Source organism: Callospermophilus lateralis, chromosome 4 (assembly GCF_048772815.1).
Source record: "Callospermophilus lateralis isolate mCalLat2 chromosome 4, mCalLat2.hap1, whole genome shotgun sequence".
Taxonomy (NCBI): Eukaryota; Metazoa; Chordata; class Mammalia; order Rodentia; family Sciuridae; genus Callospermophilus; species Callospermophilus lateralis.
The window spans coordinates 142,941,148-142,954,896 of NC_135308.1; the positions used below are offsets into that span (position 1 = coordinate 142,941,148).

Genomic DNA, 13,749 nt, shown 5'->3' on the forward strand with positions numbered 1-13,749 from the left:
TTTATAGAAATGCTGCTGGGACAGGGGATATAGCTCTGTGGAAGAGCATTTGCCTAGTGCAAGGCCCTGGGTTTGATCCCCAATACCTCCCCCCCCCCAAAAAAAGTAAAAGCTAGTTGCCTAGGCAGGATGGTACATACCTGTAATCCTCGCAAATCAGTGAACCGAGGCAGGAAGATCACAAGTTTGAGTCCAGCCTGGGGAACTTAGAGAGCCCTGTCTCAAAATCAAATGAACAAACAGGGGCTGGGGGGCGTATCTCAGTGATGGAGTACTTGTCTAGCATGTGTAGGCCCTGGGTTCAATCCCAATACAACAAATATAAAACAGCAAAAATCCCCACACAAAACAAAACAAAAAACTACTAAATATTCAAGCATTCAGTTGGAGAAGAGGGAAGTATGTATCTTGGGCAGCCAAAGCACAGTAGGAGGATATTGGCTACATTAGAAAACAGGAAAAGAGATTGGAAAGAGGTTCAGACAGTGAAATCATGACAACCTTTCCATTTTCTTTGGACTCTGATGGTCCTCTGCATTTACAGCTGCTACATATAAAAGAAGACTGTTGGTTGGAATACTTGCAAGAATGCTGTCTTTCCCCTAGTTTAGCTGGCATCTTGTCTAGATTATTTTCAGCATCCTTTTTTCAGCTTAGATATATAACTGCCTCTCTCCTTATAAACAAAAGGAGACACTGAAAAAGGGTTTCATGGAAACACATGTATCTGTAATAAATATAGTATTCTTGGGATCTAGAGACTTATACTTTCTCCACACTTATAGACTGTACCCCATATCATTTATTCCTTTAAAATGTTAGCTATCAAGAGATGTTTTTAAAAATAGTTTACAACAAGAGGAGGACATACAATCAATCAACAAGTACATGAAAAAATGCTCACCATCTCTAGCAGTCAGAGAAATGCAAATCAAAACCACCCTAAGATACCATCTCACTCCAGTAAGATTGGCAGGCATTAGGAAGTCAAACAACAACAAATGCTGGTGAGGATGTGGGGAAAAGGGTACACTTGTACATTGCTGGTGGGACTGCAAATTGGTGCGGCCAATTTGGAAAGCAGTATGGAGATTTCTTGGAAAGCTGGGAATGGAACCACCATTTGACCCAGCTATTCCCCTTCTCGGTCTATTCCCTAAAGACCTAAAAAGAGCATACTACAGGGACACTGCTACATCGATGTTCATAGCAGCACAATTCACAATAGCAAGACTGTGGAACCAACCTAGATGTCCTTCAATAGACGAGTGGATAAAAAAAAAATGTGGCATTTATACACAATGGAGTATTACTCTGCATTAAAAAATGACAAAATCATAGAATTTGCAGGGAAATGGATGGCATTAGAGCAGATTATGCTAAGTGAAGCTAGCCAATCCCTTAAAAACAAATGCCAAATGTCTTCTTTGATATAAAGAGAGTAACTAAGAACAGAGTAGGGACGAGGAGCATGAGAAGAAGATTAACATTAAACAGGGATGAGAGGTGGGAGGGAAAGGGAGAGAGAAGGGAAATTGCATGGAAATGGAAGGAGACCCTCAGGGGTATACAAAATTACATACAAGAGGAAGTGAGGGGAAAAGGTAAAAAAATACAAGGGGGAAGAAATGAACTACAGTAGAGGGGGTAGAGAGAGAAGAGGGGAGGGGGGAGGGGGGATAGTAGAGGATAGGAAAGGCAGCAGAATACAACAGACACTAGTATGGCAATATGTAAATCAATGGATGTGTAACCGATGTGATTCTGCAATCTGTATACGGGGTAAAAATGGGAGTTCATATCCCACTTGAATCAAAGTGTGAAATATGATATATCAAGAACTATGTAATGTTTTGAACAACCAACAATAAAAATTAAAAAAAAAATAGTTTACAACAGATTGTAAGTAACTGGGTTCTTAGTTAGCACTGAGTGAGCCAGATTAAATAAATAATAATTGATCATCTTTAGTAAGTTATCAAGGACTGATACGTGGGGCGGGAGAGAATCTAACACTATTTAACAAACTACTTTATGGGGATGAATAATCTGATGCCTTCTATTTTATATTTTTCAAAATGGCTAGGAGAATACAGTTATACATGAGTTTCACATGTAATTAAAGTCTGTGCTAGCTTTGTCTCCTCTATGTATGTTTACTTTGTTTGTGTTTGCGTGGGTACAAGAGGTTAAACCCAGGGGTGGTTAACCACTGAGCTATAGTCCCAGCCCTTTTATTTATTTATTGAATTCTTTTGTTGTAGTTGGACACAATACCTTTATTCCACTTATTTATTTTTATGTGGTGCTGAGGATAGAACCCTGGGTCTTGCATGTGCAAGGTGAGTGTTCTCCCGCTGAGCCACAACCCCAGCCCCCAGCCCTTTTTATTTTTTATGTTGAGACAGGGTCTTGCTAAATTGCTTAGGGCTTTGCTAAATTGCCAAGGCTGTCCTCAAATTTACAATCCTCCTGCTTCAGCTTCCCAAATTGATGGGTTTATAGATGCAAGCCACCACACTGGGCTAGTCTGGTACTTTATTCAGCCAGATGTCAAAGATAGAATAGTCCGGCTGATAATTTTTAGATCCTGAGATTTATGCCGAATTTTAAAGGCCAAGAACTCAAGGAGGAATAAGAACCCCAAATAATCTGTTGTATTGCTAAATGCCAGACAGTGCAACAGAAGGAAATATTTATTAGGCATTCACTGGCCTCCAAAAAGAATATACTAAAAATGCAGAGGTGTTAAGGTGGAAAACTTAATTTATGTGATCTTGATTAAAGTGAGCTACAAAGAAATATCAGTTTACCTGATGTGACAAAAATACTTGGGAGGATAGCATGTTAGGATTGTGTGGAAGGCTGCATAGGGATTATGACAATGCCATAGCAGGAAATAGCCAGAAAAGACTATAGCTACCAACTCTAGATCTAGTTTGTTTGCATCTAAAAGGCCCCATGAAGGCATTCAGGATGTAATTCTTTTGACTATCAGTATCACAATGAATTAGAAAATCCTTTACAATGAAGCAAAAAATTCTTGTACCCTTTAATGATATAGTCTATAGATAACCTTGCCTTTTAAGATAATTTATAATTTAAACTCAGTAGACAAAATGTATATTATGAATATCAGGAACAACTTTAATCACTGTGCTGATTTCATTTTTCTTTTTCTTAAATTTTTTTTTGTTATAGATGGACACAATACCTTTATTTTACTTATTTATTATGTGGTGCTGAGTATCAAACCCAGTGCCTCACACGTCCTAGGCAAGGACTCTACCACTGATCCACAACCTCAGCCATTGATTTTATTTTTCTATTGTTGATCCACAATTTTATGCATAAGATGGTTCATATATTAAGCAATAGTATGCCAGAATTAGCAATGTAGGTGCACAGATAGTTAAAAAAAGTTATTTTTATTACCAAGGTCACATCACAAATGGTATAAAAAGACCTGAAAAAGAATACTATACAATTTCAGTTGATATTGGCTTAGAATTTGTGCTTTTCTAACATGGTAATTCCAGTTCATTTTTTTTTTAAAGCTCAACATTATAGGAAATGTAACACTTATAAATACCTGACTTGGGCTGAGAATTCTCAAAATAGCAGGGAATATTATATAAAATAATACTTGCCATATTTTGCTATTTAAAAAAATACTCAATTAATGAAAAGCCCATAGAGTTGATTACTTGTGTCTCTGCAAATGAAAACATCCTCATTCCTACTTACAGTTTGATAAAAGTCAGATTTCTATTCCTTTGTTATAATTCTTTGATGATTAATATTAACTCATGCCAGAAGACATACATAAGGTAGAAATACTTTAGACAATTTACTGAAATTTCATTTCACAGTTACTGAGGTAGAAGCTAGCCATATATTTTTCATTGAAAGATTAAAAAAAATTCATCTAACTTATTAATTCAAAGATATGCATTTTTCACCAGCATTTTTATGATAATCTTAATTTCTAAACCAAGCACCACGTGAAAATTTGCTTCTTGATATGTGTTTTTTTTTTTTAACTTACAAAGATTTGTCACTAGTGAAAATGTCACAGTGTAAAAGCAGAGAAAATGATGTGGACTGTGTCACAAATAATTAACACTGTATATAATATTAAGGTAAGTTTTCTGGTCTCTAAAGAAATGGTACTTTAGAATTCAGTGTGAATCTCAGAAACAATTCTGACCATTAAGTAAACATCACAACTTTAATAAATAACATACATGAAAAAGCAAACATTAATTAAAAAAACTCCTTATACCTAACAAAATAATTTCTTATATCTGATGAAGTGTTTGGTTGGATTTATCTTGGCAGTGTTTATTTTCATAAAATGCTTGAATTGCTTTTACTCCATTCTGATGAAATTCCACTTCTTTGGAATCACAGAAAAGATGAAACCAATACTGCTATAATATTGTGCCTTCCTGAAATGCTTCTATCCACCTGTTAATGAGAGAAATCTGTTAGATGTGTAAAACCCAATCATCTGATATACGTGAGCACAATATGGATCATAACTGGGCCTGTAGACTGGATTACCATGACAGGATATTTAAGACCTTAGGGCAAACTAAAATCCTTGTATACATGGAACTGCCTTTTATTTGGTAATATGGTTCAAAATTTGGCCTGCCAAGTGTCTCTCTTATGATTATGAGGCAGGCGAAAGGGAACATTTCATGTGTAAAAAGTTTTATAAAGTCCCGATGCTCCCATGTAATTGGTTATGGAAGTAGCTATATCAGCAAAGGCTTTTATTACAACTCCTTTTCTCTTTTCTGATGTTCTGACTCAGTACTAGTAAGAACAGTAGCTGTGTGCCTGTTTCCTCCTCCTTTGACCCTACCAGAATTTCTTTGGATATCTCCTACCCTACTCCAGACTGGTCCCAATACTTTTCATTAAAGGACATCAATATGGCATTTAGTCCACTCCCAATTGATCAAAATTCTACATGCAAAATGAAAGCTTTTCAAAATTTCACAGAAGTCTTTCCAAAATTCTTTAGTTCAATGTTTTAATTCGACAATAAACACAGCTGCAATTATTCATTAGGCACTTGGGGGAAGTTTCTTTTCCATACCTATTAGTCTTATTGCTTCTGAACTTATTTTTCCCTTCCTTACTGAAATATAATTTCTTACAGTAATAGGTTAAAAAAAAAGAGTCCAGCCTGGCGCTATGGTGCACACTTCTAATTCAGCAACTTGACGACTGAGGTAGGAGGATTGCAAGTCAGCAACTTAGCAAGACCCCATCTCAAAAAATAAAAAGGGTATGGAGTTGTGGCTCAGTGGTGGAGTACTTGCCTAGCACATGTGAGGTACTGGGTTCGATCCTCAGTACCACATAAAAATAAATACATAAAATAAAGTCATTTTGAAATGTCATATTTGCCTTATTCAAAGCTGGCGGTAGGGGTGGCTGGAGGTATAACTCAGTTAGTTAGTGGTAGAGTGCCCCTGGATTCAATCCCCAGAACGACAACAACAACAACACAAATGGTGGTGGTGGTGGGGGGGGGGGGGTCCAGGCAACTATGAACATTTGAAATCACTCATTTTCATTAGTAAGAACACCCCATAATAGATTCAGGTCAAATTTCAAGGGCAAAATTTTAAAAATTTTGAATTTTGTACATAAATAGCCTATAAGTTATAATAGCAAAACTTTTAAAGTGTCTCACAATTTTCCAGTAAAATTAACACATTTTAATATTCTGTCATGTACAAAAAATGCAATCCATATGATATAAATAGCTTCAAAGAGAAACTTACAATTTAGCTTGGATCAATTCTAAATTATAAGTAAGTTGATTTTTTTTCTTTTTTTTTTAAAGAGAGAGTGAGGGAGAGAGAGAGAGAGAGAGAGAGAGAGAGAGAGAGAGAGAGAGAGAGAGAGAATTTTAATATTTATTTTTTAGTTATTGGCAGACACAACATCTTTGTTTTGTATGTGGTGCTGAGGATCGAACCGGGCCGCATGCATGCCAGGCGAGCGTGCTACCGCTTGAGCCACATCCCCAGCCCCGTAAGTTGATTTTTTTCACCCAATTACATTTAATTCTGTTTTAACAGCCTTTCAGTTGAGTCAACTTAATGGTATAAGCAAAAGATCATGTATTTGAAAAGCAATAATTTTTATCAGTTTCATGATAAATATAGATGAAAATTATGAGAAAGACAATATGTTGCAGAATCTTAGGGTGATTACTATTTTGTCCAAATATTTTTTACAGAAAAAAAGAGTAAAGTAATATAATTTTAAAATATTTTTCAATACCCACAGAGAATTATTTAGAAAAACAGGGGCTGGGGATGTGGCTCAAGTGGTAGCGTGCTCGCCTGGCATGCGTGTGGCCCGGGTTCGATCCTCAGCACCACATACAAACAAAGATGTTGTGTCCGCTGAGAACTAAAAAATAAATATTAAAAAAAAAAAAAAAAAAAAAGAACCAGAAAAACAGCTATGCACTACAGAACATCCTAAAACTGGCCAGGGGTGGAGGGTGGAGGCAGCCTTACAGCATGGTTTTTTCAGTTGTAGATGGACACAATATCTTTATTTTTATTTATTTAAAAACATTTTTTTTTTGTAGTTGTAGATGGACAGAATGCCTTTGTTTTATTTGTTAATTGTGATGTGGTGCTGAGGATCAAACCCAGTGCCTCATGCATGCTAGGCAAGCACTTTGCCACTAAGCTACACTGTATGAATCTGTTTGGCAGTCAGAATCCAGGCAATTCTGATATGTAGATTCTAATTGCCTTAAGAAACCACCAGACTTGCTTATTCAAAGCACTCTTTTTTTTTTTTTTTTTTTTTTAAACACAGACTCTGAAAGCTAGAAGATCCTGGAACAACATATTTCAAACGCTGAAAGAAAAAGGGTTCCAACCAAGAATCATGTATCCAGCGAAATTAAGCTTCAGGATTGAAGATGAAATAAAAATCTTCCACGATAAGCAAAAGTTAAAAGAATTTGCAGCTAGAAAACCAGCTCTTCAAAACATCCTTGGCAAAACATTACAGGAAGAGGAAATGAAAAATAACAATGAAAACCAACAAAGGGAGGTAGTACAATAAAGGAAAAACTAAGCATAGAGGAAAAACTAATCATGTTAAGTATCATACATAACCAAATATGGCTGGAAATACAAACCATATCTCAATAGTAACCCTAAATGTTAATGGCTTAAATGCACCAATCAAAAGACATAGGCTAGTAGAATGGATTAAAAAAAAAGATCCAACAATATGCTGCCTACAGGAGACTCATCTGATAGGAAAAGACATACACAGACTGAAGGTGAAAGGTTGGGAAAAATCATATCACTCATACGGACCCCGGAAGCAAGCAGGGGTGTCCATACTTGTATCAAATAAAATAGACTTCAAGCCAAAGTTAATCAAAAGGGATAAACAAGGACAATACATACTGCTCAAGGGAACCATACACCAACAAGACTTGACGATCATTAATATATATGCCCCAAACAATGGTGCAGCTACGTTCATCAAACAAACTCTTCTCAAGTTCAAGAGTCTAATAGACCACAACACAATAATCATGGGAGATTTTAATACACCTCTCTCACCAATGGACAGATCTTCCAAACAAAAATTGAATAAAGAAACCATAGAGCTCAATAATACAATAAATAACTTAGACTTAATTGATATATACAGAATATACCACCCAACATCAAGCGGATACACTTTCTTCTCAGCAGCACATGGATCCTTCTCAAAAATAGACCATATATTATGTCACAGGGCAAAGCTTAGCAATTACAAAGGAGTTGAGATACTACCATGCATTTTATCTGATCATAATGGAATGAAATTGGAAATCAATAATAAAATGAGAAAGGAAAAACCCTACATCACATGGAGATTAAACAATATGCTACTGAATGAACAAAGGGTTACAGAAGACATCAAAGAGGAAATTAAAAAATTCTTAGAGGTAAACGAAAACTCAGAAACAACATATCGAAATCTTTGGGACACTATGAAAGCAGTACTAAGAGGAAAATTCATTTCATGGAGTTCATTCCTTAAAAGAAGGAAAAGCCAACAAATAAATGACCTCATACTACACCTCAAAGCCTTAGAAAAAGAAGAACAAATCAGCAGCAAATACAGTAGAAGGCAAGAAATAATTAAAATTAGAGCAGAAATCAATGAAATCGAAACAAAAGAAACAATCGAAAAAATTGACAAAACTAAAAGTTGGTTCTTTGAAAAAATAAATAAGATTGATAGACCACTAGCCACACTAACAAAGAGAAGAAGAGAGAGAACCCAAATTACTAGCTTACGGGATGAAAAAGGCAACATCACAACAGACAATTCAGAAATACAGACGATAATTAGAAATTATTTTGAAACCCTATACTCTAATAAAATAGAAGATAGTGAAGGCATCGATAAATTCCTTGAGACATATGAACTACCCAGATTGAGTCATGAAGATATAAACAACCTAAACAGACCAATATCAAGTGAGGAAATAGAAGAAGCCATCAAAAGACTACCAACCAAGAAAAGCCCAGGACCGGATGGATATACAGCAGAGTTTTACAAAACATTTAAAGAGGAACTAATACCAATACTCCATAATCTATTTCAGGAGATAGAAAAAGAGGGAGAACTCCCAAATTCATTCTATGAGGCCAATATCACCCTGATTCCCAAACCAGAGAAGGACACCTCAAAGAAAGAAAACTACAGACCAATATCCCTAATGAATTTAGATGCAAAAATCCTCAATAAAATTCTGGCAAATCGTATACAAAAACATATCAAAAAGATTGTGCACCATGATCAAGTAGGATTCATCCCTGGGATGCAAGGCTGGTTCAATATACGGAAATCAATAAACGTTATTCACCACATCAATAGACTTAAAGATAAGAACCATATGATCATCTCGGTGGACGCAGAAAAAGCATTCGACAAAGTACAGCATCCCTTTATGTTCAAAACATTAGAAAAACTAGGGATAACAGGAACTTACCTCAAAATTATAAAAGCTATATATGCTAAGCCTCAGGCTAGCATCATTCTAAATGGAAAAAAACTGAAGGCATTCCCTCTAAAATCTGGAACAAGACAGGGATGCCCTCTCTCACCACTTCTATTCAATATAGTTCTCGAAACACTGGCCAGAGCAATTAGACAGACGAAAGAAATTAAAGGCATAAAAATAGGAAAAGAAGAACTTAAATTATCACTATTTGCGGATGATATGATCCTATACCTAGAAGACACAAAAGGGTCTACAAAGAAACTACTAGAGCTAATAAATGAATTCAGCAAAGTGGCTGGATATAAAATCAACACGCATAAATCAAAGGCATTCCTGTATATCAGTGACAAATCTTCTGAACTGGAAATGAGGACATCTACCCCATTCACAATATCCTCAAAAAAAATAAAACACTTGGGAATCAACCTAACAAAAGAGGTGAAAGATTTATACAATGAAAACTACAGAACCCTAAAGAGAGAAATAGAAGAAGATCTCAGAAGATGGAAAAATATACCCTGTTCATGGATAGGCAGAACTAATATCATCAAAATGGCAATATTACCAAAAGTTCTCTATAGGTTCAATGCAATGCCAATCAAAATCCCAACGGCATTTCTTGTAGAAATAGATAAAGCAATCATGAAATTCATATGGAAAAATAAAAGACCCAGAATAGCAAAAGCAATTCTAAGCAGGAAGTGTGAATCAGGAGGTGTAGCGATACCAGATTTCAAACTGTACTACAAAGCAATAGTAACAAAAACAGCATGGTACTGGTACCAAAACAGGCGGGTGGACCAATGGTATAGAATAGAGGACACAGAAACCAATCCACAAAAATACAACTATCTTATATTCGATAAAGGGGCTAAAAGCATGCAATGGAGGAAGGATAGCATCTTCAACAAATGGTGCTGGGAAAACTGGAAATCCATATGCAATAAAATGAAACTGAATCCCCTCCTCTCGCCATGCACAAAAGTTAACTCAAAATGGATCAAGGACCTTGATATCAAATCAGAGACTATGCGTCTGATAGATGAAAAGGTTGGCTCCGATCTACATATTGTGGGGTCGGGCTCCAAATTCCTTAATAGGACACCCATAGCACAAGAGTTAAAAACAAGAATCAACAAATGGGACTTACTTAAACTAAAAAGTTTTTTCTCAGCAAGAGAAACAATAAGAGAGGTAAATAGGGAGCCTACATCATGGGAACAAATTTTTACTCCTCACACTTCAGATAGAGCCCTAATATCCAGAGTATACAAAGAACTCAAAAAATTAAACAATAAGAAAACAAATAACCCAATCAACAAATGGGCCAAAGACCTGAACAGACACTTCTCAGAGGAGGACATACAATCAATCAACAAGTACATGAAAAAATGCTCACCATCTCTAGCAGTCAGAGAAATGCAAATCAAAACCACCCTAAGATACCATCTCACTCCAGTAAGATTGGCAGCCATTATGAAGTCGAACAATAACAAGTGCTGGCGAGGATGTGGGGAAAAGGGTACTCTTATACATTGCTGGTGGGACTGCAAAATGATGAGGCCAATATGGAAAGCAGTATGGAGATTCCTGGGAAAGCTGGGAATGGAACCACCATTTGACCCAGCTATTGCCCTTCTCGGACTATTCCCTGAAGACCTCAAAAGAGCGTACTACAGGGATACTGCCACATCGATGTTCATAGCAGCACAATTCACAATAGCTAGACTGTGGAACCAACCCCGATGCCCCTCAATAGATGAATGGATAAAAAAAATGTGGCATTTATACACAATGGAGTACTACGCAGCACTAAGAAATGACAAAATCATGGAATTTGCAGGGAAATGGATGGCACTAGAGCAGATTATGCTAAGTGAAGCTAGCCAATCCCTAAAAAACAAATGCCAAATGTCTTCTTTGATATAATGAGAGCAACCAAGAACAGAGCAGGGAGGAAGAGCAGGAGGAAAAGATTAACATTGTAAGCAGAGTCATGAAGTGGGAGGGAAAGGGAGAGAAAAGGGAAATTGCTTGGAACTGGAAGGAGACCCTCATTGTTATACAAAATTACATATAAGAGTTTGTGAGGGGAATGGGAAAAAAATAAGGAGAGAAATGAATTACAGTAGATGGGGTAGAGAGAGAAGATGGGAGGGGAGGGGAGGGGGGATAGTAGAGGATAGGAAAGGTAGCAGAATACAACAGTTACTATTATGGTATTATGTAAAAATGTGGATGTGTAACCGATGTGATTCTGCAATCTTTGTAATGTTTTGAATAACCAATAAAAAAAAAAAAATCTTCAAGCACATTAAAGCCCCCTGAGAAAACATGAACATACATCTCTTAGGAAAAACACAAAAGTGTATTTTGTGAGCCAAAGTACAACTCAAATGAAAAAGAGGTGAACTGATCTATTTTGTTCAGCAGGGACCCTGATTTCACAAAGATACATATACCTCCTCTAATCTGTTAAATAACTTTATAACATCTAAATAAATCAAGATTCCTGTTGGAATGCTGAAGAGGCTTTCAGCTTTCACCATCTAAAATGATATCCATTTCCTTCTACTCAGTCACTGAAAACAGCATGGAGCCTCTTCACATGTTTGACCTTTTTCTCAGAGAAGTATGTTTGTAAGCAGCTGTTTCAACTCCTGCTGTTGCACAGCATAATTGAATCACTGGATGGCCAAAGCCCTGGAATGTTTCAAGGGAAGATTCTTAGCCTCAGTGATGGAGAGGTCAGATGCCTCAGCTTCCCTTCCTCAGCAGAGCTGCACCATGCTGCTTCCTCTGAGGTCATGTGTGGACAGAATACTTTGGACAGGACTACCCATCTTCTTTTCCCATCTGTCTCCTGAAACTATTCCAGATACCCTTGCTTTCCTACCCTTGCTTTCCTTTGTTTTAGAACAATTCTAAAGAGTTTGAATAATATATTAAATCTGTCTAATTTGGACCCATGGTTTAAATTCTGAGTTGTCCCCATGCCTTAAAGAAGGTAATCTTAAAGTCAATCATTTAAATAGGAAACTTGAAATCTCACATATGAAAGGAAAATAAGTCTGCATTACTTACTTCTGAGCTGCGTGAGCATCATCTGCTTTGAACACATAAAATAACATGTTTTTGTGCAGTAACTGAAACACTTTAGACTCTGAATTCTCATCTTTGACTTGAGTTACAGTGAATCCTAATAAAGGCTGGCTCTCCAAAGCTGCCACATCCTAATTTAAAAATAGACAAATAAAGATGGGCTTTTAAACTGAGACACAATTCAGACTTGAGAGCTTTTGATCAATGTAGCTCCAAATTAACTTCATCTACATATATGTAAAAAAATTCTATTATTAATTTTTTATTTATTCCACAATATTTATTGAGCCATCCACTCCCCACCTCCAGACACTGTGCTAGAAAATTTCAGCATGTTCACATTCATTGAATTTCACATTATTTTCACTACAACCAAGGAAAGTGACTATATTACTTTAATTTTATGGATGGAGAAGCACAGCTTGGAAAGGTGAGTTACCCAGATCCTCCTAAAGAACAGCTTGGACCCTGGAGATTTTTCTAGGCTGTGAGAACACCAGGGGTTTTGGGTAGAAGAAAAGGACAGAATTTCAGCAACAGCTAGAAACTGTTTATAATCCAAAGCCTATTTTATTATGCTGAGGTCTGACCAATATAATCAGGGGACTGTTGGATATGGAAAATGACAAACCCCAAAATAATGTGGCCTAGGGAGAAGGAATGAGGGAGAAGGCAATACATTGATCCTTTCCCAAGACAGTCTTTCCCAGGCCCTGGGGAGGAGATATTTGTCAAATCTGAAATGATAGTTTCTGGGAAGAGGCCAAAACATTGATTCCACCTTACACAAATTCTTTCCCAGACACTAACCACTAACATCACATCCTCCATTTGGCCCAGTAAAGACAGCCCAAACTGACATGCTCATTAATTAAGTCACTTCTCAGTGTAATCGATATAAGCCTAAACTCCCCCTCTGGCCCGTGGCTCATTTTCCACAAGGAAAGTGGGTCCATCAGAGGCGTCACTCCATCCCTACATAAAAGCTGTGCTGATCCGTGAAGTTTGCGTCAAGCTCAGTCCCTTTTGTGTTAACAGGGACAGTCCTGAGAGTGTCACCCAAGAGAGCTGGACAGAAAGTGATACTGGTGCAGTGGAGATCAGGAATGTGTTCTTGTTTCCCGGTGTTGAAGAACTCACACCAGAGAAACGCCAAGGCAAGTATAGCAAGTTTTATTTAAGAAAGTGATAGAGACAGACTTCTTTAAAGAGAAGGGGTCCTTGGAGCCGAAAGCCTGTGGGAGGGGGTGGACTTGCCTTTCTTATAGACCTCATAACCCACTCTTTAATCACTGCCTTCTCTTTCTTCCCTGTGTAAGTGACTGGGAGCAGGAGCATGGAAGTTAATTGTTAGCAACCCAGAGTGCAGAGGAGCACAAGAGGAGGTTAACCGTTAGCAACCCATTGTTCTCTCTTTGATAACCAGTCCTCAGTCTCTTGACCTGACCCCCATTGTTCATTACCTACACTGGCTGCCTGACCTTTGTCTCTGTCTCAAAGGGATAAGAAGCTCTGCCTTTAGTGAAGTGGTAGTAGTCACCCAGGAAGACTTGTACTTTATTACTGTGGAAAATTCTTAACAGGTG

At 37.1% G+C, this 13,749-nt stretch overlaps 1 protein-coding gene across 2 annotated transcripts in view; it reads right to left on the minus strand.

Annotated features, from left to right (window-relative positions):
- Positions 1–1,748: 1,748 nt before the first annotated feature.
- The window catches only part of Fgd6 (FYVE, RhoGEF and PH domain containing 6), a 120,524-nt gene continuing 108,523 nt past the window's right edge, over positions 1,749–13,749 (minus strand). For both annotated transcript variants that reach the window (XM_076854965.2, XM_076854964.2), the window contains exons 20-21: positions 12,146–12,294; positions 1,749–4,470 (exon numbers count right to left, since the gene is read on the minus strand). In XM_076854965.2, coding sequence (XP_076711080.1) covers positions 4,434–4,470; positions 12,146–12,294 — 186 coding nt within the window. In that variant the 3' untranslated portion in view covers positions 1,749–4,433. The remainder of the gene's footprint in view (positions 4,471–12,145; positions 12,295–13,749) is intronic.